Source organism: Catharus ustulatus, chromosome 5 (genome assembly GCF_009819885.2).
Source record: "Catharus ustulatus isolate bCatUst1 chromosome 5, bCatUst1.pri.v2, whole genome shotgun sequence".
Classification (NCBI taxonomy): Eukaryota; Metazoa; Chordata; class Aves; order Passeriformes; family Turdidae; genus Catharus; species Catharus ustulatus.
In genome coordinates, this window is record NC_046225.1 from 69,506,875 (window position 1) to 69,529,072 (window position 22,198).

General features: G+C 41.0%; 1 protein-coding gene across 2 annotated transcripts; it reads right to left on the minus strand.

Moving 5' to 3' along the window:
• Positions 1-2,303: 2,303 nt before the first annotated feature.
• Positions 2,304-21,831, minus strand: TACC3 (transforming acidic coiled-coil containing protein 3). Of its 2 annotated transcripts, XM_033061279.1 has the most exons (16): positions 21,777-21,831; positions 18,056-18,236; positions 17,771-17,916; positions 14,348-15,427; positions 13,142-13,241; positions 12,512-12,704; positions 11,501-11,547; positions 10,526-10,659; positions 9,807-9,918; positions 8,980-9,132; positions 6,655-6,731; positions 6,521-6,564; positions 5,431-5,591; positions 4,003-4,109; positions 3,699-3,819; positions 2,304-2,472 (listed from the first exon to the last, which is right to left on the minus strand). In XM_033061279.1, the coding sequence occupies exons 2-16, from the start codon at positions 18,233-18,235 to the stop codon at positions 2,407-2,409; spliced, it is 2,721 nt and encodes a 906-aa protein (XP_032917170.1). In that variant the 5' UTR covers position 18,236; positions 21,777-21,831; the 3' UTR covers positions 2,304-2,406. The 2 variants fall into 2 exon arrangements, with proteins under 2 accessions (XP_032917170.1, XP_042635270.1); XM_042779336.1 differs by lacking the exons at positions 17,771-17,916; positions 18,056-18,236; positions 21,777-21,831 and adding an exon at positions 16,365-16,454.
• Between the last annotated feature and the right edge of the window lie 367 nt (positions 21,832-22,198).

A 22,198-nucleotide genomic window follows, 5' to 3' on the forward strand; every position in this document is an offset into this window, starting at 1 on the left:
AACAATTCTTTAAATAAGAAAGGTAACACTTAAATTATGCTTTCAGGTAGGAATTACAAAATACCAAATTCTTACAAATGGTGTGAGTTAAGTTGGAAGTGCACATTGCACCTGCAGAGAAAAATCAACATCCTTTCTGAGCAGTTTAAAATGCAGAGGTTTTCCCAGCCTTTGGCAAGGAAAATAGTTATCCAAGGCAATGCACTGAAGTTAAGCCTCAGGGACTCAGCCAAAAGCTGCTCACCCACCCTGCTCAGTGCCCTAGCATTTTGTAGCCATCTCCTTTCAAGTATTGGTTCCCATATACTGCCAGTTTTCTTGCAGGTACTGACACAAGCAGCAAACAAGAGAGCCCCAGGCAGGAGTCACAGATCCCAGCAGGAATGTGGCAATTTCCAGTATTTAATATCAACAGACAGTAACTGGACATATAAGGTGTAATTCTTATTAAAACTTTTGATACCAGATGAGAATTTTCATGCACCAACACAACCCTTGCACCTGTATCTGGCATGCTGGTCTCCACTGGCCTTCTGTATTCACCTCCATCAACACACCAGGGGTGGTGGTGTCTGTACAGCTGTTACCTTCAACAACAAAATATGGTTTAAGTCCCTCCTCACTTCACCCAGAAAACTGGACCAGAGGTATTCTGCATAAATAACAGAAAAACAGGGGAAAGAGTAAAAAGTAATTTTACCCTGAAAGAACACAGGAAGGCAAGGAGGAGCCCAGTGCTCCCTGATGCAGCAGTTTCCTAAAAGTGCACGCAGAGGTGTAATGCTTTGGCATCTGTAACACAAAACCTCCAGAGAGCATTGTCACTATTTACATTTCACTGTTTATCATACATTGCTGTGCAGCTCTTTATCCATTCCAACAGAAATCCATAAAAACAATTGTCCTTTAACATTAAGTACAACTTGAAAAGAGGGACAACCTCCAGCTCCGAAATGTGCTGAAGGAACACCCCATAAAGCCCCTATTCCAAAGAGCAGCAGCTACATCTTGTGGAAATATTTAGGATTGCAGGTTTACCCTTAATAAATATCCCTTTACTCCCAAAAACCTCTGCCCTTTGTTGCCCCTCTTTTTATGCACAATGTACAAAGTGAACCTGCACAACACATTCTATTCTAGAACAGCAGCTTCCCAAATTAAACCAATTACAAGATTTCTCCTCAGTATGGTTGTCCATTTACAAATGAACAGCCCAAGAGATTCTACAAGCTGAAGTTGAGGCAGGAGATAATGACCTGTGGGTTTGTACATTCTTGTATGGTTATTTCTCCTTTTACATCTGCCACTTTCCTAAACTATAAATTAAGAAGTACACTACTACTTCTACCAGAGCCAGGCATTTAATATCAGTGCCACTGCTGTCACCTTCTGACATTAGTGCAGAAATCACAAAGAAAACCCCACAAATCACAAACCTGAAGCATATTAACTAGCTTTGATCTACAGGGTGTTCCTGCTACCTACACTGAGCAGTAGCTGCCTCACAGAGTGGACTCTGGAGTTCAAGTGCAGCTCAGCACACTCAGCAGCAACACCCTTCTGAGGAAGATGCATCTACAAGTCAGGGTAGTGAGGGAGTAGCCTCCCAAGTAATTTTAGAAATCAAAAGTTGTAGCTTGCACTGAGACAATCCTGCTGCTGTCAGGTAATAACAGCTTATCCAAGTGTCTGCCATTGCATAGGGCTGACTGCAACATAACCTGTGACCTGCAGCCCACAGCTCCCAGGGATCTCCATTACAGGCAGGGCCAGGGAGACTGGCTGAAGATTTTAAAGTCAATAGTGTCAGACAGACTAATGACATGGAAAACCCCAGAGCAGGAGAGCAGCAATCAGTCCCTGCCATTAACCTCTCTGCTTAGCTTACCTGCAAAAGCAAAATCACTCCAGCTCCTCATAATAAATAATAATAATAATCCAAACCCACAAACCAAAGCCAAAGTTAAGTCCCAAAACTTTTTACATTACTAAATACTTTATAGCATTTGTGCAGGTTCAGTTTTACAGCATTCTTGTAACTCTGGAACGTCCTGAGTTAAGTGAGAGAGCAGCAAGTGTAAAACACAGAATGCCCATGGCAACCCTCCCCAGCAAAGCCAGGTCAGGAGTACAGAACTTTGAAGTTCTGACACATGGAACAGACTGAAGGTACACTGATTAAAAGTTTTTCCTTTGAGTAATGTGTGAAAATGTTAGGAAAGACATTGTTACTTTCTGGAAGCAGCAATTGAACTTAATAGATGTTTCATATAAAAGATACAACAAATAATGTGGAAGACAAGTGTGAATCAAGAATTTTATTTTTTCCCCACATACATAAAAAAGTGATTGAAGACACAAGACAGAAAGTCAGAAAATAAACATATTTACAAGACAGTTAAGATATCAATTTTTTTCCATCTTCAAGATCAAGTCATCACAGATTTTCGTTAATTCATCATTTTCTTTAGTCTGTGGAAGAAAAAAAAAAAAAACCAGCGAGTTTCAGGTATGTCCCCAACTAGGTTACAACCTTGCAGCAAGCTAAGTTGCAATTCAGTCCTGTTTGCCAGTATATGCAACATAAAGTCCATTAACATAGTGGTTCATGCAAATTTAATGTAAAGGACAGTCTACTATGCCAAAGGTCACATGGCATCCTTAGGAGCCTCAGGACATGAGCTAGAATCCACTACACTGTTTAGCTTTTCCACAGACATTCCCAGAACACATGAAAGACCAATTGATCCAGGGAAACAAGACTTTCAGGGCTCAGCCTTTGCTAAGTACATCAAAATTCAAGACATGGAAGTTTAGATTTTAACCTTCACAAGACAGACTCTGTAAAGTGATGCCTTGATACTGTTACTGACATGTGACCATTTCCAGTTTGTAGAATTCCTTATGGAACAGTTAAACAATTTTAATAAAAACTCAAAGTGTTACTGTCTTTATGACAAGACCAAACCTAGTTCTATGTTAAATGGCTTCTCTCATCTCTCCAGGTACAGCCTACTGCTATGCAAACTTCAGCCATAAACCTGAAGACTCACAAACAAGGTTTTTTCCATAGTAGGAAATATCAATTTTTGAGTCTTCAATACTGGCAGCCACAACAATGATGCAGTAAAACTAACAGCATGGACTTCCAGCAGTGACCTCTAATCTTCAAAAAACTCATTCCTTTGAAGGGTTCCAACAAAGGATATGCCTTTAACAAAACATTCTAGGAATTTACCTAGGCAAATATGAAACAATATGAAGTACAAGGATTAATGGCATGAACAATACTGAAAACTTGAGTTACACACAGTTAAATGTATATTTGTGCTAACAGCTTACAAGTTATATTCATGAACAAGCTGAGCCAGACAGTCACTCAAAATTTACTCCTAGATTCTGTTCTGGATCATGTCTAACTGCTAATCACCACCTCCTTCAGTAATTCTGGTAACCTCCTAACACAGGAGCCCAGACTGGTTTGGAAACAAACCTTGTGCTCAAAAAAAAAATCTAAATATACAGACAAGTCCTGACATGACAGCTGTGCCTTAGGTGTCAAGGCCAATTTGCTAAAGCCTGCCAGGACAGCAGCCATCACAACCAGCACAGGTAGCAAGGTTCCTTCCAGCCCTGGTACAAGGGAGCTCTTGACCAAGTCTAAGGCAACAGAACTCACCCATGGCATTGTGACTGACCTTTTGTTCAAGGCTCCTCTCTAAAGACTGGATCCTCATCTGTTCTTTGCGCAGAGTGGCTTGAAGTGCTGCAGTCTCTGATTTTGCTTTGCTGCGAACCTGGGCAATTTCCTCATTGGCTCTGAAATAGGTGCAAGATGGTGTTTACATCCCCCTCAGACAGCACAGCAAAACTCACAGAATCCCACTAGATACCTGTACTTTGGATTAACCACCAAATGAAATATATTTAAGCCAAGTTTTGGCACTATTGCCACAGCTGTGAAAACATTCCTGGTACCTGGCTTCTTGACATGGTACTTACTGTTGCAGCTTTTCTTCAGCATGTGCTTTGAGTGCCTGATATCTCTGCTCCTCTTTTTTAATTCTAGCCAAGTAATCTTCTGCACATTTCTTCAGAACTTCTTCATTCTGTCCCAAAACCCAAAGAAGTTCAGTTAACCGTTTAAGCTAGTAGATGGAACAGTCTCCCCACTTGACAAATGGGCTATCTGACTACACCCCAGTGGCAGCATTTACTCACTGGAGTAACAGGAACAACTATGAAATCCCACAGGCCTATATGAACTAAACTGCCACCTTTCAGCTATCTTAACTCTACAAACATTTATTCACTACCTTTCCCCCCAATGCATTATTTAGTAGCAAACTCTAGATTTAGTGACTTTCTTTACTACAGTCACTAATTGGTTTTGCTTTGCTCTGGCTCTTTTAAAAATCAGCTGTGTATTAAGTTCCACTGCCACAAGAACAGCTAGAAATCCAACTTCTCCAAAGAATCCACAAAAAGACTCAGGTTTTGGACCCTTATGTAAACAAATCCAAACACTAACAGGAAGAAAATTACCTTGGTAGTCACACTATGAACAAATTTTATTACCTATTGTAGGAAGTTGGAGTTGTTGGAAACAATTGCTAAGACTCTACTAGTTGTAGGTCTTGAATTTAGTAACTGTGTTTCCAAGTGATGTTTATCTCTGCGCTAAGGAAAAGTCTTCTAAATTTAGGGTGGAGATGGAAGGGACACAAGATGAAGGAAGCCTGACATGTTAGCAGAGAAGAAGCTGAAGTTTAACAGACACTGTGTCTGTTTTTAAAACCTAGACTACCATGAAACTTCTAACAGGCTAGTTTCTGAGTTTTGGTAAACAGGGATATTAAAGGATAACTGAAAAAATCTGAAGGCACTTTTTTAAAGCACCAACTGAATCAATTTTAATGCATTTCATGGAATAAGAACCCATAGTTTATATTCTTCATTAGCTTCCTTCCTCCAGCCTCTGAAGAAGCTGCAGAACAAAGGCTTGACTTCAGCTTTAGAGAAAAGCCACAAGCATCTTAGTAGGGAGCACCTAATAACTCATTGTTCTGGCTTGAGATAGAACATTCTCTTCAGCATCCATTCAATATGATGGAGGGGAAACAAGCTGCTCTCTCATGCAGCAGTTGCCACATGAGTGCCTCTATGATTAAAAAAGATGTGTTGCAGCAAGAAACAGCTCACTTCTGTTTGAAGAAACTTTGCCTTCTAAGATATTATCTTACTTGAAGTCAGTCACTAAATACAACAAATTAGTAGTTTTTTATAATTTTTAAATAAGCAACTTACCACCTCTTTTTACAGGTAGTCCCTGTACTACCTAATTAATGGCAGCTCTAGAAATTTCACCATTTCTTCTCCACTAAATCTCATTGACTTTGGAAGGGTATTATTTGCATTAAATCATCTTACTCTGTGGTAACCCTCTAATGCATCTTTCTGTTTTTCAAGTCGTTTGAAGAGATCAGAGAAGGACTTCTCCATAGAGTTCAGATCTGAAAGAGCTTGCTGCTTCTCTTCCACCAGCTTCTGTATTTCTTTCCTTGAGATTTCCTTCTGCTTCTGAGCATCCTCTAGAGAAAGTGGAATTAACCCATGATAGTTATTGCTTTAGCATAAAGCCAGTCCCATAGTACAGACAGCTAACCCCCCCACACCTTCAATTCTTCCTTTTGCACAAGTTTCATAACATAGCCTATCACCTTTAAAGACACCATGTCTGTGCTTTTAAGTCTCTCTATCTTTGTTACATATTATCTCACACCAAACTTAAGGCCATTAAACATCATGACAACATGCTTGCCAAAAGCATTTTTTTCTCCTGCACTGTAGTCAAAATACTCCATTCAAGTTTACCATAACAGGAGCCTTGAATGTTGTGATAGAAGCAAGGAACACAAAAATGTTTTTCATTAAACATAAACAGCTGGAAGATCTGGAGGAGACAGGGATAACAAGTCAGACCAGCACAGCAGACTTTCAGAAGAGGTTTGGATTAGCACACCCAAGCTGTGTTTCCCATGGCCTCAAGAGGAGAACTGGCACAGATGTGCCTAATTCAGCTTTGAGCTAAGAAAGTAACTATGCAACAAGAGCACTGGATGGCTGCTAGTTTTGAAGCCACAAACTTGACTACAGCAGAAGACCAGGTCTGTCCAGCAAGAACTTCTAGTGATACCTTGCCATTTAAATTATACCAGATAATAAACAATTAAACACAAAGTGCTGACAACTGGATCTGCCAGTTTTAATAAACCAACAGTTCACACTCCAGTGGAGAATAAGAAAAAATTGTGTTCATGCCTGATTGAAAAAGTCATTCATCAAGTGATATCATGTCTATATGAATATGCATGAAATTGTTAGTCTATCCTGTCTTAACCTTACAGTTATCCTGGAAGCACCTGAAATATTGATGTCAGAGGTGAAAAAGTACTAACCCCATTTAAGGTTAGCATGCCCCAGCCCCCCAAGGCACTCAACATGTAAATACAGAACTTACCCATAATTTGTGTTATTGTCTGTTCAAATTCAGCAACTATTTTTCTAAAAACCATGAAAAAGAAAAGTTAAGCATAAGTTAGAAAAAGCATCTGGAATAATTAGGTAGATATAGAAGTGAGGACATATTCATACCCCATTTCCTTGTATTCCATATGAAGCTTATTATACTTCTCATTCCACTTCTGAATCTCCAGTTCTTTCTCTTGAACCTTTGAGGGTGAAAAGGTAAGCCTTTACTTTTTGCACAAAAAGAGACAAAAGATTTGTTACTAAAAACAGTCTGAAGGGCAGCTTGGGTATACTTTTAACTTAATACAGAGAGAGAAATAAGTTCTAATTGCTTATCAAAATTGTTTAATTACAAACTTGACTCAAAATTCAGACTCATTTTGCATGTATGGTTCTCAGCACATTGCCAGCATCTCTTCAAGTGGCAAGATCAGAGCCAACTCAGCCAACCAACCTCTTGGCTGTTCTCACTCAGTGTCTGTGTTGATAACTAACCTCTGAGAGAACACAATGGGCCAGGGAACATTCTCTCAAGTGACACACATTTCCCTCTTATTTACAGGGCAGAACAAAAAAAAAACCACTTCACACATCTGCTAATATTAACACACAAGAGAAAAAATACCAGAAGCCTGTTCAAGACCAAATTGCTGTTTGCAGTAACTTATATTCAGCACTAACTAAGGGAACATGGAAGGGGGATGATTAAAAGATGCCTCAATTCATTTGAGACTAATGATACCTATTTCACAGCAGCTAAACTACAGCAGAGCTCACAGTAACAGAATTAAGCAGCACAAATACTCTTTGTTAAACACTTTGTGCAAATCCCATAACAAAGACCTCAGGACAAAGTTATGTTTAAGAACTGTAACACCTGACCACACTGTGGGAGGTCTTCAAAGACAAGAGGTTCAAAGCACATAAAATAATCTAGACTTCAAAAAACAAGAAAGTAAAAGCACATGATTACTGCTAGTTTTGTCACAAAACTACATAGTAAACTGCAGTAAGGAGATTTTTCAGCATTTATTGTTGAGCAATCTAATACACTGCAATATTTCAGGTGACAGGAATCAGGACATTGGTGAAAAAAACATACAAACTACTAAGTAATGACAGCTAAACTAGAAAAAATGTTACAACAGCAAAAGTATGTGAAAATGGAAACAAGTTAGAAACTTGCACTTACAAACTCAAAAAAGGGTTCAGTAGAGAGGAAAGCTCGCTTTTTTGGGGTCTAAGGGCTGTATTTGCTCAGAAGGAAGACAGGTTTTCACTTTCTTCCTACTACTAAGCAGTTTCACAGACAAAAAAAAATTTAAAAATGAAGATTTAGTCTGCCTTCCTTTCAGGTTGTTATTGTAACTCCAGGCCTTTTTATTTGTGGCACAGCTGGAGTCAGTGTTTGCTCGTTTAAAATAGTTCTTTCCAACATGAAAGAGCAGCACTTTTAAGATATTAAAAGCCTTACCCCCTGCTATTATATAGATTTAGCTTTACATCAATGCAGTAAAAGCTGCCCCCTGTTAAAGCCACATTTGTTTTCCTGTCCTAGACAATATGCTGGGTGAAAGTCACCTCCTAAATGACAGAAAGTAAAGCTTATTCCCAGAAAAGCCACTATCTCTGTACTCTAAAACAAAATATCTTAAGCAGCAAATAATCATAGGTCATCTTTGTTTGGTGTCCCTAGTGCTTGCAGTGCAGCAGTCTGGGATTTTTAAAGTTCCATTTTTTGAAGTGATATTATTTGCTTTAAGGCATTTATACTCCTCTTAAATTATTTAGTGTTTGTAAGCTTACATAACTCAGCAGTCATAATAAGCCAAGCACTCAAGTTTTTGAGATAAGTGCATATATAAGTCTTCTTGCATCAGTCAGAAGATGGGCTTTTAAAGGCAATTTCTGCAATTACAGAACAGGCTTAAAATCTTACCAACTACTTCTTCCCTCCTTCACTAATGTCCTTCTCCTCTGGAGTGAGCACAGATGTCACCTTCATTTTATGAGCTGGACACACTGTTGTGCATTCACATCCCACAAGAACTGATCCTAGCACTGAACTGGCACTACAGTTTTATCTTGTTTTAGGGAAATTACACAAGTCACTCTCTTCCATTGGCATGACAATGCATTTCCTGCCTGTTGAATTAACTATCCAGATCACAGATATTAAGCCTAACCATAACATGTGCCTTTTAATAGTGATCAAATCTAAGGCAGAACCTGACTAATAATGAAGTTTATCCTATTCCCTTAAGTGTTAGCTCTAAGGAGTTCTATACCTACAGCACCTATCAAATCCACAGTTGGCCTTTTATAAAAGATACTTATGTCAAGTCTGATCAAAAAAACCTGCCAAGTAGAGATTTATCCCAGATAATCCAAAAAAAAGGACATTTCAAGGCTATGCCAAGTTCCACTTTGGAAGTGGTTCCACCATACCTCTCTCTTCGCCACTTCAACAGCTGCATCCATGTCTTTTTGGCTATATTTTAGCACATCTATAATAGCATCCACTGCAGTGGTTGTAGAAGTGTCAAAAGGGACTGGAGGAACATCACTGCTCAGGGTGTCTGGAATCAGGGGACCAGCATCCTGTAAAGAAAAACAAAGTTTAAAGATTCCTGTCGTCATACCATTGATTAGGTGTACACACATTCAATGCCAAGTTTGGTACCTCAAACAAGATACCTCCAGAACTCTTACTTTGAATTTTCTTACTTTACATAGCTCTAAGAAATACCTACAAGGTAGAACCAGAACTGCTATCCACCAATTACAGCTGTCAGAAACAAAGCAGGTGACACCATGCTGCTCCTCACAAATGAAAGAGACCATTTCAGGATGAGTTGCTGTGGACAGATCTGTTCAAACTATAAACCATAGCTGCAAGAGCATCCAGTTTAACCTTTCATCCAGCTTTTCATCCCATCAATGCAGTTACAGTACAAAGCTTGCCTTTTGTAGCTTGACTTGCATAAAAAAAGACTGCTTGACTAGAGCATTCTTAAAGACAGCTCAAATTCCCTTCAACCATGTGCAATAGCATCACCTTCCACAAAATATACTTTTAATATTTAAGAATGTTCAAAGCTGATCTTTGATGTAAATTTATGAGTATCCAACCTGGTTTATAACAGCTGTTTAAATAAACATTCATCACATTCTGCAATCCCTAAAATATCTGCATAAGTCTTAAATCCAGAACCCAGGCTACCCCCTTGCCAAACAATCAACATGAAACCTGACAGCATTCAAGACACCCTTACAGAAGTTGTAAATGTCCCCAGAAGATCTAGTCCTTTTGGTTTTTCTTCACTCTCAAGACTCACTAGAGGCTTTCCAGCTTCCTCAAGTAAGTTACTTAAATCAGCAACAGGACTAAAAATGAACAAACATAATATTAAATTCAAGTGCTGTCTTTCCTTGCAAAGCTATTGTACCAGCAACAGTCTGTCCAGCAAGGCCAGGGCAGTGATTGTCCCCCTGTACCCAGTACTGGTGAAGCCACACCTTGAATCCTGTGCTCCATTTCAGGCATCTCATTATAAGGACATTAAGGGGCTGGAGCATGTCCAGAGAAGGGAAGGAGCTGGGGAAGGGTCTGGAGCACAAATCTGATGAGGGGCAACTGAGGGGCTCAGCCTGGAAAAAAGGAGGCTCAGGGGCCTTCTCACTCCCTACAGCTTCCTGAGAGGAGTTTGTAGTGACATGGGGGCTGGTCTCCCAAGGAACAGGTCTGGATGAAGCAGTCTCAAATTGCACCAGGGAGGTTTAGATTGGATATTAGGGGAAATTTCTTCACTGAAAGGGTGGTCAAGCATTGGAACAGGGAAGTCACCAGACCTGGAGGTATTTAAAAAATGTGTGGATGTGGCACTTAGGGACATGGTTTAGTGGTGGACTCCTCAGTGCTGGGTAACTTACAATCTGAAAGGTCTTTTCCAAACTAAGCAACTCTGATTTTATGTACTAAGTCAATACCTACCCAGGCTGAGATGGAGCTGCCGTGATACTCTCACTTGATTCAATAGTAACACAAACTGGTCTTCTTGGACTGTCTCTCAACAGAGGGTCAAACTTCAAATACAGTGACTGTTTTCTCAAGGCTGATTCTTTGAACTGAAGGGAAAGAGGCATAAACTGGCAGATCTGCTTCAGAGCACAACACACATCCCACCCACACACAAATAATCCTCTGAAGAGTGGGTGATCCTATTCTTCAGTGGCCAGAGCACTGTTCTCAGGAGGAAAATTACATAAGAGAACTCTGTGCCCACATGCTTGTGTCCTTATGTAATATGAAGTGGTCTCAATCTGGTCACAGACAGAATCAAAAGGAAAAACATTAATGAACTACTCCAAACCAGAAGACACTGAGAAGGAAGGATGGTATTATAAGCAGAAAAAGCAGTGTATGCCATTTTCTCTTTGGTCATAAAAGAAGGACAAACACAGCATGACCAAAATAGTTTCAATACAGTGCATTCACTGAGATACTCATTCTGAACCCAAGCAGGAGAAAGACTAACTAAGATGAAGTGATTAAAACATGACAAGCCCCACTTAGAGACAGATTTCCTGAAACTAGTCACAAAAGCAAAAGAGCTTAGAAAAAAAATGGTTTTGAAACAATGATCCTGCAACTTTAAGGCATTGCATTCTAGCAGTTCTGGCCAGAAGTGAAACATCATTCACCTCAGTTTCACTGCTATTAAAGAAAAAGGCACCTCTGCACACTGACAGCCAGAGACTTTTGATTTTCAGTTGAATTGCTTATTTTACATTTCCTACCATCATCCCCCATCCAGCCTCATCATCACATTCCTTTGGAATGGATGACAATTTCTGTGGACAATTCTAAGTGAAGGTAATTCATGAAAACATTTAAGGCTTGACACTTTAATCTTTGCTTTCCTCTCCACACTGCTAAGGCAAACAAAAAACTTAATGTCCTACTTACTGAGGAAGACCCAAACTGTTCCAGATAGTCTATGCCCATTCCAAAAACTGGAAAAAGAGGAAACAATATAATGAGGACGCAATACTGTCAGATTGTCCCACCACAGACAGAAACAAACGCGCATAAAGCAAGTAAATCCCTGCTCTCATTCTCATGACTTCTAGCTCTTCTTTTGTTCAAAATACTGTCTTTCTATCCAGACCTGAAAAAAAAGCAAGATTTCTAAGCTACACAAACTCACAACTTCCATTTGCTCCCAAATACTTGTAAGAATACATAGGATTTAACACACAGTTGAACTTCTGTTGTTCTGTGATTAAAGCAACAAGCACACTCAGATGTTCTGTTACAACAGGGGCCCATGAAAGAGCAAGATTATCAATCTGACCATTAAAATTAGCACAGCTCAGATGTGAAGAATGAAGTTAGAATGATTTCACTCCAGTATGAAGTTAAGTGACAGGCTGTACTACAGCCAAACCATTTGCTCATCCCTCCACACAACACTAACCAGGAATAACCTTCCCAAGTGGTTAAGTTCACAGCTACGTAGGAAGTTCTCAAACAAGCAGGCTCGTCAGGAAGGTCACTCACACTGCAGTATGAAATCACTAGGGCTAAGGCCTGCAGTACCTACAGGACTCAAACAGCTGTACAAGTCTCAATTCACAAAGTCTTTAACACCAGAAACTATTTTAAGGGAGCAATTTTTTAGCACAGAAACTGCCACTGAAACTCTAAAAAGATAGTTTCGGTACCAGCCCAAATTCCATCCTCACAGGCTGCTGAATTCTAATAGCCAGCTTTCTGAGCTTAACTTAAACCAGAGGAAGTTAGAAACAGGTTTAGATACATTTCCCAGCACTGCTAGTCATTGCAGGCTTTGGAGGCCTTTCAGAAGGGCAGAATGAGAGAAAAAAACCTAGAATCCATAATAAAACTTAAGTAGAAAAATATATATACATTATTGAAACAATACATTTTTAGCCTGTTGAAAAGAAACACCTTTACCTTCTGATGATGGTCTGAAGAACTCTTCAGGTTCAGCATTAGCTGGTTCATCTGCTGTTACTTCAGTTCTGGGGGAACTAGGTTTAACTTCTTCTGCAGACATTGACTTTTTTACACTGTCAGTGGAAACCAAATTATCTTGAGAAGGGGCAACATCAGCTGGAGACACTTTAGGTGGGCTCATTTGCTTCTCCTGAAGAGAAAAACAAAATCCTTTTAATTGTTAAAATTCTTTAGAAATGAAATGAAAATAATTTTAATGATCAAACTAGTTTGACATTAACTGGACAGCCAATATAATAAAATAAGAATTCACAGGTATAAAAATTAAAATACCAACACTGAGCACAGCTCAGGAACTACTCTTTTAGAGTTCACACCCTTATGTCTGTCCTTAGATGGAATTGCTGATCAAAAAAGATACTAGGTACCAATTTGGCTGTCTCTGATGTTACCTTCAAAACACAGGTCTGCATAGTTGACATTCCTTCTAGAGCTGCTGAAGATGCATAAACCCACTAATTCTTAGACAAAATATCAAAAATAGGTTTCACAAGATTAAGCCATTAAGTCAGAGAGCTGTCTCATGGAACAACTTGGCAAGAACTGGCTATTTTTGCTATACTTTACCACGTCACTTTTTCCTGGAAGTTCAGCTTCTGCTTGAACTCCTGGTTTCTCTTCTTGAGCTTTTGGCATGTCTTCTACCACACTCTGCTCAACAATTTCCCTAAAGAAAACAAACAGAATAAAAAAGGAAAACAAAAAAATCAGTATTTACATCACACAGTTCAGATTCTGTATTATCAGATGAACTGAACAAAGGCAGCTTCTTTGAGAGATTCTACAGCCATAGCACAAGAAGCTTTACAGAGGGTGGGGATGTAAATTTACTGTCTCGCCTGGTGACAACTTATGTGACAGAAAGCTCTCCCTCCATTGGAAGCAATGTTTCCTGGGAAGCAGAAAGTCACAACAGCATCACTTCTTTCTATACCCTTAACACTGCTCTCTTATTTCCATTTGTTAGGTACATTGCTTTTTTAAAGATAGGCTCTTTTTTAATTAAGAACAGAATTACAAGCAGTCTGCCCCTCTTTCCAAGGCAGTGCTGTGATTATTGGTGTGAATTTCATTAGAGAAGTCCTGTACTCCACTTGTGTTGTCAGCAGTAAGTAAATTTTCACCTTGGTATCACAGTAACTGATCATGTTACACAGGGAGTGCAAACATTTCTGTCAAATGAACAATTTGCACCAGGCTAGTTCTGGCAAGCACCTGACATTAATAACTAGACTTTCTAGGAAAGGTAACAACATATTCCATCCTCAAATAAAAAGTCTGTGTGCTGCCAAAAAAACAAAAGAAAACCAGTGGCTTCAGAGCCAGGTCTTTTTATTGGAGATGGCATTTAGATATCAAGGACATGCAGGGAAGAACCAGCACCTCAGAGTTAAGCAGAGAGCAAAACTGCCTGATCCCTTCCCATGCTGCACTCTGTGCAACACTGCTGCCTACTTCCCTGTTTTATTTAAAGACAGCAGCAGTCACCTGATTCTCCCCACTTTCATCTTGGAGGAGTGGGGAAAGCACCACTTGAACAATGCTCTTTCCATCTAAGCCTGTATTCTCCCAGACTTAAGAGCACCTTTGCCTAAAGTTAGACATCTCAGGAGTTTCCCCAATGAAGATCTTGGCTGTTGTGTTATAGGTTACAACAGCTGTGCCAGCCTGGGAGGGATGTAGTCTAAGAAGTAGGAATGGATTACTTTGGGATGCTATCTAACTCTCATATGAATTCAAAGTGCTTCTGCATTCAGCTACAGATTCACTTACAGACTTTTGGGTTCTTCTTTCTCAAGAGTTTCACTGGTACTTGGCCTGTTATCTTGCTCCATGGAAAGAGGTTCCCTTCTTGGTGAGGAACTCTCCTGTTCCTCTGGCAGGTGAGCTTTCTGAGGGCTGGCTTTAGAACGCTTGGGTGACGTGGAAATTTTAGAGCCTCCTCCAAATGGATTAAAGTTCGGATCATCAAGTTTGTCCCAGTCAACCTTATAAGATGCTTTAGGAAGAGGGATTTCATCTTCCACATTACTTTTATTTTGCACTTCAGTGTTCTCCGGTTTTGTTTTGGTAATAGGAATTTTTTTGGAAGGTGGTTTAAGTCCAGGTCTTTTACCTAGTTTCTTAGGAGGTGGTTTTCTAGCAGTGGCATTATCAAAGTCAAATTCCAGTTTTACTGCTCCAGCCTTGGTGACATCTGGCTTTTCTGCAGGTTTCCCTTTGGAGACACTCAGCTCTTCATCAGGCTTTGACTCTTGTGCAGAGACTTCTACTACTGAAACATTCTGAAGCTTTGATTCCTCAGTTTTAAAAGAGTTACTTACACCAGAACTACCGGGACCTAAGCTGCCAGGTGACTGTACAGGAGGTGTAGGTGCCTCTGCTGATACCACTGCATTATCAGTTTGGCTTGCATCTGGGGAAGCAGACTGCACACCCTGCTCAGAGTCACCAATTGCTTGCTTAGGGGACAGCTTGGATTTGTTAGACTCCAGCTCACTCAGTGCTGATTCTTTTTCAGAGATGAGAGCCTTGTCTTCACTTAAACACTCTGTACTTGCTGTGGTTGGAGCGAAAGGAACTGCATGATCGCACAGAAGTAAATCATTACTCTTTTCAATAGTTTTCTCAGGGCTGCTGGATACTTTTACAGGAGATTTCTGCAGATTTTCAGGAGAATGAGGCAACTGAACTGAACTTTGAAAAGGATTGATGTCATTTAAGTTGTCAAAATCAAGATTGTAGGAACCTCGACTCTTCACTGGCATCTCATCATCTGGGTAAGGAGCCACGCTGACCTTCTCTGGCATTTGTGTATTGTTTGTTTCAGCTTCAGTCTTTTGTTGACATGTGCTGCATTTTAAAAAAAGAAAAAAGATGACATAGTTACTTTGCAGGCATAGTTTGAGATTACCTTTAGAAATATTTGCACAAGTAGTTTTGCATAATTAGAATAAGCTGATTTTTTTTTTTTGCAATAAGACAGTTGACAACAAATATAACAGCAAGAATTCAGTTGTCACCTAAACAGCCAAGGCTTATGAGCTCTGGTACACATGAAACATAGATCAACCCTTGAAGTTAGTCAATGCTCTACACATCCTTGCTACCTTATGCCAGTCATCCCTGGAGACTGTTCTATTCACCACAGCATTTGGACATGGCCATTTGAACACTGCCCTTTCACTAGGCAGTGAAACACATTGCTTAGGAGGAGTTACTGACAGCCAGCAGCTCAAACACAAGCACAGCTTGTGGTACCATCTTTATGCAGATTCATCTGAGTCATGACAGACTCAAGTCTGGGACCAAACCAAGTCATGATTCAGGTTCTCCCACACTAGTCATTACTTTGTCCGGGAATTCCAGCAAATATTTCTCCCTCCACTGAAAGTATGTACCAGCATTTTATTTTTGAGGGCTCACATACGAAAATAGAACCTAGACTTCAGGCACTAGATCTAAATTCTGTACAAAAGCAGATCTGAGGAGCAGAGTGATACACAAGAAAACACTTCTCCAGCAAGAGAAAGGTAAGATTTTCTAGCAAAAGACACAGTTAAAGAGTTTGTGTACTTGCTACTGCTGTGCATTCTACAAGTTATTGCTCTCCACTTTATTTCCCCAAACTCTACACAACTTCTGAAAGCTTAGCCTCAGACCACAGAGAGTTAAGCCATTACTTCCTGAAAGAGGATTTCCTCCCATTGTTTTGTCCCTCTATAAAGTTATTATTTCTGTGTGCCCTCCTTATCTGCTGCAGAACACAACATGATTAAAAGCCACTCACTAAAAACGCCACTTTGATCAACTGGAAAGCAGAGGCGGGAGATAAGAGCTGAAGAAGTTCTTCTCACCCGGTTTGAGCGCCTCTTCCCAGCAATAGCTCAGCCCCAGGCTGCGACTACTCGGGTCCCTCCCACTCTCCTTCCGTGTTTAACCTAATAAATGCCAGTCGAGAGCGAGACACCTGCTTGGAACCTCAACCACTTGAGACGAGTCAAAAGTGACCCTGCTCAGCAACACGGAGCCCTTCCACTTATTTGCTACAAACAAATCCTCACTTTTAAAACTAGAGAGGACATGTTCAGCAGAAGCAGTGCATTGATACAATCACACTTTAACTAAAACAATTCAGCACTGATCCTTTAAACTCACTTGAACTTTATAAATACTAAATCTTTGTTCATCTGTGCAAGCAATGAGTTTGGGGCATAAATACCATTATATTATTAAATTGTGGTTGTTAGTTCAGTTTTCAGAACTAGACTCTACATGGAAATAAACAGCTGAAGAAAATTCATACACTTAAAGAACATTTAAGTATTGCCACCTTTTTCCCTTTCTTCCTCTCCAACAACAAAAAAGAGGGATCAAATGAAAGTAGTGAGTAGTTAAAAACAAGCAAAAGGGTGTATTTGCTTGCAGAAGACAAAGCTAAGACCTGAGACCTCTTGCTGGCAGGAATTACAGGTGTCAGATGTCTGTGCCAGTTTAAAGGGGGGACTAAAAGTCAGTAACAAAAACTTGCATTTAATATTGTCACAACACCCACAAACTGAAACATTACAGATTTTATGCTCTTCTCCAAGCAGTTACTGTGAGCCACTTTGAGACTCAGGCTGCTAGACTATAAAGGCACATAAACATGTTTACACTTGTGACTGATGTTATATTCACTTTGTGTTGCTAGATTAAAGAAAACTTTAATACTCCCTGACTCAAGGTGTCAACTCAAGCTAACCCTTCAGAAGACTTAGCTCTTTAGATTTTACTCCTGAAGATACAACAGTACTTAACACACAAGGTAAGATATTTTAAGGTTTAGCTTCAGAACAGCTGCATTCTCACACAAAAACCTTACACCTTACATTAAGTAGAGAATACAAAACTGTTTCTTACACAGTATCTCTTCAAGCTATTTATCCATACCATAAATTATCTTAATGAAATCAGTTGCAGAGGAGTTAGCAATAAAGTTCAATAATTAATATTACAATCAAGATAACATTACTTTTGAGAAAATTGTATCTTTGAAAAAGTTCATACATCAGACAGTATTAATTTTGGTCCTCTGGCACAGTTTACATCTTGTTATAGAAAATTATATTCTCACTATACAGGTTAAAAATAGGAAAAGTCAGCTTGAGCATGTCCCACACGGGTAACACAGCAAGTGGTGGATTCACTACTCACTCAGCATCAGAGGGTGCAAGTAAAACATCATCCGCCACACCTTCACGGCAATCGTCAAGCGCAAAAGCAGTCTGAAGTTTGTCTGTCATAGCAGGACTCAGGATTTTTCGAGTGTGAGGATCTCTTTGAGGAGTTTGAAAGGTGACCTTTAAGAAAGGGGTAGGGGTGGAAAAAAAAAGGAAGAACATGAGCACAGTATCTTTCAAGCACCAAGTAGAACATGCATTCAGTAGCAGAGATAATAAAAGGAGAAAGAACAAAAATAATACAAAACCAAAAGTTTACCTTCATGGCTTTGCCCACATTTTTTGGTGGCAAGTTTTCTTTCTGGGACAGGCGAAGAATAGAAGGTCTCCCTGTAGGTTCCGGCAGCGCAAAGAAAAAGCCACAGTCTTCCGCTGCTAAATCATCCTTAATGCTTCCTCCATTTTCTCCATTTTCTGCATTTAAAATCTGCAGACTCATTCTAGAACATCAACACACACAGCACCGCAGCATGAATGAGAGGGTGTGGTCAGCCAGATGCACTTTGAGATAATGGAAGAAGTTGGCAGCCTGGCACTGGTAAGCCAAGACTAACAGCTTCACAGGGAAAGTTGGAAGCATGGAAAGCCTTCACAGAGAAAAGTCCATCTCAGAAGTACCTAAAAGCAGCAGTGCACAGCCCCTCTGCTTTTGGTAGGGGATTGAGAAGCCAGTTGTTGATATTATGCCTTCCACAGCTCACATTCTAGCCTTACTAACCAAGCTGCCTGTCCTTAAAGGGAGCTCAGTCACCTGCAGTCTCCTCATTCCCACCCCTTTCGGCAGGGAGGTGGAGCCGTGTCTCTGGTAGCAGGACATCCAGCTAAGCAACACAACTGCTTCTGCGGGCAGATGAGACAGATGACAATCATCTGTTTACTCACATGGTCTCATGACTACACTGCACACCAGCAAACAGCAGAAACAAATTTGGTTAGTTAGGGTGTGTTTGGGATCAGAGTCCTGGATCAAATTAACCTTTTCCTGCCCTGTCTGAGTACATGCTGCTCTTGTAAAGCACAGAGTACTAAGGATTCCTTTGCAGCATAGACATTACTGGTATGGAAATCTGAGAAAAATCATCATTACAAAGCTATTTCTGAAATACTGTTCTTACACTGGACACATACAAGCTTTAATAAAAGTGTGAAGGACTTTAAACTAAAGCCTGGGCTGTAACTAAGATCAAGGATTAAAATAAATTAGAGAAAAAGCACTTTTAAAATACACCAGGTAAGGCACCATGCTGTATGTATTGGAGCTCTGCCTGCTTTATATTCCCATTGGAGCCTCTTCTGTTCTTAAAGAAGAACACTCAGTGATGCACAGCTGCTTAAAAAACAAAAAAGAAAAAGAAAAAAGAAGGTAAGGCAAGGAAGAGCTAAGCATAACCTCTGTCCATGAAGGATGACACCTGGGAAGCACAGTTATTTTATCTAAAAAACTGCTATCAAAGCAATTTATTTCATAAGAGCTGGTGCATTATCTTTTATCACCTGTACAAGATAAACAGTATCAATCAGGAGACTGCCTTTCTGCCACGTGTAACCATTCTAAGTGATCTCAAATGCTTGATTTGACCAAACATGTAATCCTTAGCCTGTTTTTCCATCATATATTCAGGATTAATCTAGAAAATCAGCTGAGGAAGATATACATGATTGTTTTCAATGTCAAAGAGGCAACAAGAAATTTTCAGTCATGTTTTCAATCTCCTAACCCCTAATGTATTTAGATTTCTGTACATAAACATGCTAGCATTTCTCGACTCCTACATTAATCCTTATGGGAAAATTTGCTTCCTGCTCTCCACAGAACTCAGCTGCTTTGTCTGCAAGCCTGACAGCAGCACTTTTAATCAGCAATGGAATGCAAACAATAGCTGCAGAAGCAGTGGTATGCAAAGCATGCCAGTATTAGCTATTTCTTCATTCCTTCATATTAATATTGCAGTTCAGGTTATTTTTTGTATTAAGTATTGTTACATTAACCACTTGTAGAACTTGAAGTTAACTTCTTTGCTTTCCTTTATTCCAAACTAAAATTGAGACAATGGATTAAGTGAATCTTTACAAACTGTATTTTTGACTGTTATTACTTTAGAAACAAGCCTGGGACAAGCCAAAGTTGTCAACACCTTCTAAAACAAGCTCTATAAGCAGGGAGGTTTGTTTGGAGACTTTTTCAGCTTTTCACCACTGCTAAGCCAAATCTAAACCAAATAAACTGACACCATACACATATACCACTTAATATATTAAATCTAAAAGTCATATCTTTCCTAGGATTAAAATATAAAAAGTAATTAATAATTTTATTTTAAAGATTTGCAGTCAAGATTTGATCTAAATTATATTCCATACGTTCATTAGCTAGTAGCTGTAATAAAGTGAAAGGGAAAGGGCAGCCTTATTCATATCTTTGTTTAAAGTGGTCAGCATCCAAGGCACACAAGTATTTGATTTTCCACTACAGCAAAACAAAGCTCAAGGCCAGGCTGGATGGGGCTTGGAACAATCTGGTCTATTGGAAGGTGTCCATGTCCCTGGGAGGGAGGTTGGAACTAGATGGTATTCAAGGTCCCTTTCAACCCAAACTTTTTCATGGATCTATCAAAGTTCACAAAAATTAAAATGCTCCTTGTTTTAGAAGAATATTTATGTTGGCACATGCAGGAACCTGTCATTCTGCAGTTAAGAATAAACTTAAATTCAATGGCATGACATCAGATAATTAATCCTCAGTTACCCATAATTTGTAAAGTGCTTCAGGTAACCTGTTTAACAAATACTGGGACATGGTATCCAAAACACCAACATGGTCTCAAATGCCTGAAAAGCCACTGAACATGCAGGGCAGAGATGGAATTTTTCTACTTAATTATCCTTCTATTCTTTCTGCTTAATTATCCTTCTGTTTTTCTACTTCATTATCCTTCTGAACTCCAGCAGCAGAGAAGCAGAGCACTTGTTCATGGCAAAGCAAGCTGGTACGTGCTGTGAATATTTCCATACAAACTGACACATAGCTGACTGATACATACTTATTTATTTCAGTGCAAATATCTCACTTCAGAACAACTAAACACTCTCCAGAGACGCAACTCTCTCATAATTATCTTCTCCTGACTGCAGGGGAGCAGCAGCAAGGCCAGGGAAGGCTTTTCATGAACTCATCCCTGCCCACAAAAACTCCAAAAAAAAAAAAAAAAAAGCCAACTCCAACTCTGCCTCAGTCTCTCTTTATTCCTGACTCATCCCAGGATCCCCATTAACCCCACATCCTCCTCAAAACACAGAGATGCTCCCAAGAGCCTCACCTCACCCCCGACTTCAGTGGGGCCGAGCACCTGAGCTGCTGCCATTACCCCCACGTTCCTGCCTTCTCTTCATCCTTAAACTGACAGAAATAACCCCCAAGTGTATTAATCTAAAGCTCACAGAAGTGCCCCTGACACCCCTAAACAAAGAGGCACCCCCGGTCCCACAGCACCCCAAGCACGAATTTCACAAAGGGCTCGCTAAAATCCCCGAGCACCACCCCACCCCGAGCTTACAGGGGGTCCTCCAGCTGTCCCACCCAGTGCCCCATCAAACTCAAACCATCTTAAGCTCAGAGAGATCCCCAAGGCTCCCCCCAAGCTCACAGAACAGCCCCAGAGCTCCCCTGCCCCAGCAGCCGAGCGCTACAGAAAGGCCCCCAAACCCAAGCTCCCTAAGGGCCCCTCAGCTCACCCCGCAGCACCCCAAGCTCCCAGGGCGGCCCCCGAGCCCTCCAATCTCACAAAGAGCTCCCGACACAGCCCCGCCCAGCCCCGCACCCTCAACCCTACAGAGCCCGAACTTCCCTGAACCTGTCCCCTCCCCCCTCGCTCACAGAGAGGCCACCAAGCCCACCGCAGCACCCAATCTCACAAAGGGACACCTAAACACTCCGCCCCAGCCCCACACCTCCTTGCAGGGGGTCCCCAAGCCCCCCGTACCTGCCGGACAAGCCCTGAGGGCGCTCAGCTGAGGCGGCGCGCGCTGCTCCCAGCACCGGCCACAGCCCCTCCTCCGCCGCCACACGATTTCAAACCCAACGGAAGCCCCGGCCCGCCAATCAGCGAGCGGCGTTCGGGGCGCGCCCGCCAATCAGAAGGGCGCCCTGCGGGAGGGGGGCGGGGACAGAGCCGCGCGTGACCGTTGCGCACCCTCGCCCCCGAGTGCGCCCCCGCGCGGGGCAGAGCGGGCAGTGCAGGGCTGCACAAATGTCCCCGTGTCCCCAGCAATGTCCCCAACAATGTCCCCGTGTCCCCAGCAATGTCCCCAGCAATGTCGCCGTGTCCCCCAGTACAGCCGCGACTGCGGTGGCTGCCCCATCCCTGGCCGCGTTCCGGATGGGGCTCTGAGCCATCTGGGCTAG

Bases quoted from the DNA above. Each gene is read 5' to 3' on its own strand.
- TACC3 (XM_033061279.1), bottom strand. From the start codon at position 18,235: ATGAGTCTGCAGATTTTAAATGCAGAAAATGGAGAAAATGGAGGAAGC. The intron at 12,705-13,141 runs GTAAAGTATAGC...TTTTCTCTTCAG, and splicing joins TTCCAGGAAAAAGTGACGTG to GAGAAGCAAATGAGCCCACC. The intron at 5,592-6,520 runs GTAAGTTCTGTA...CACTTTCTCTAG, and splicing joins GACAATAACACAAATTATGG to AGGATGCTCAGAAGCAGAAG.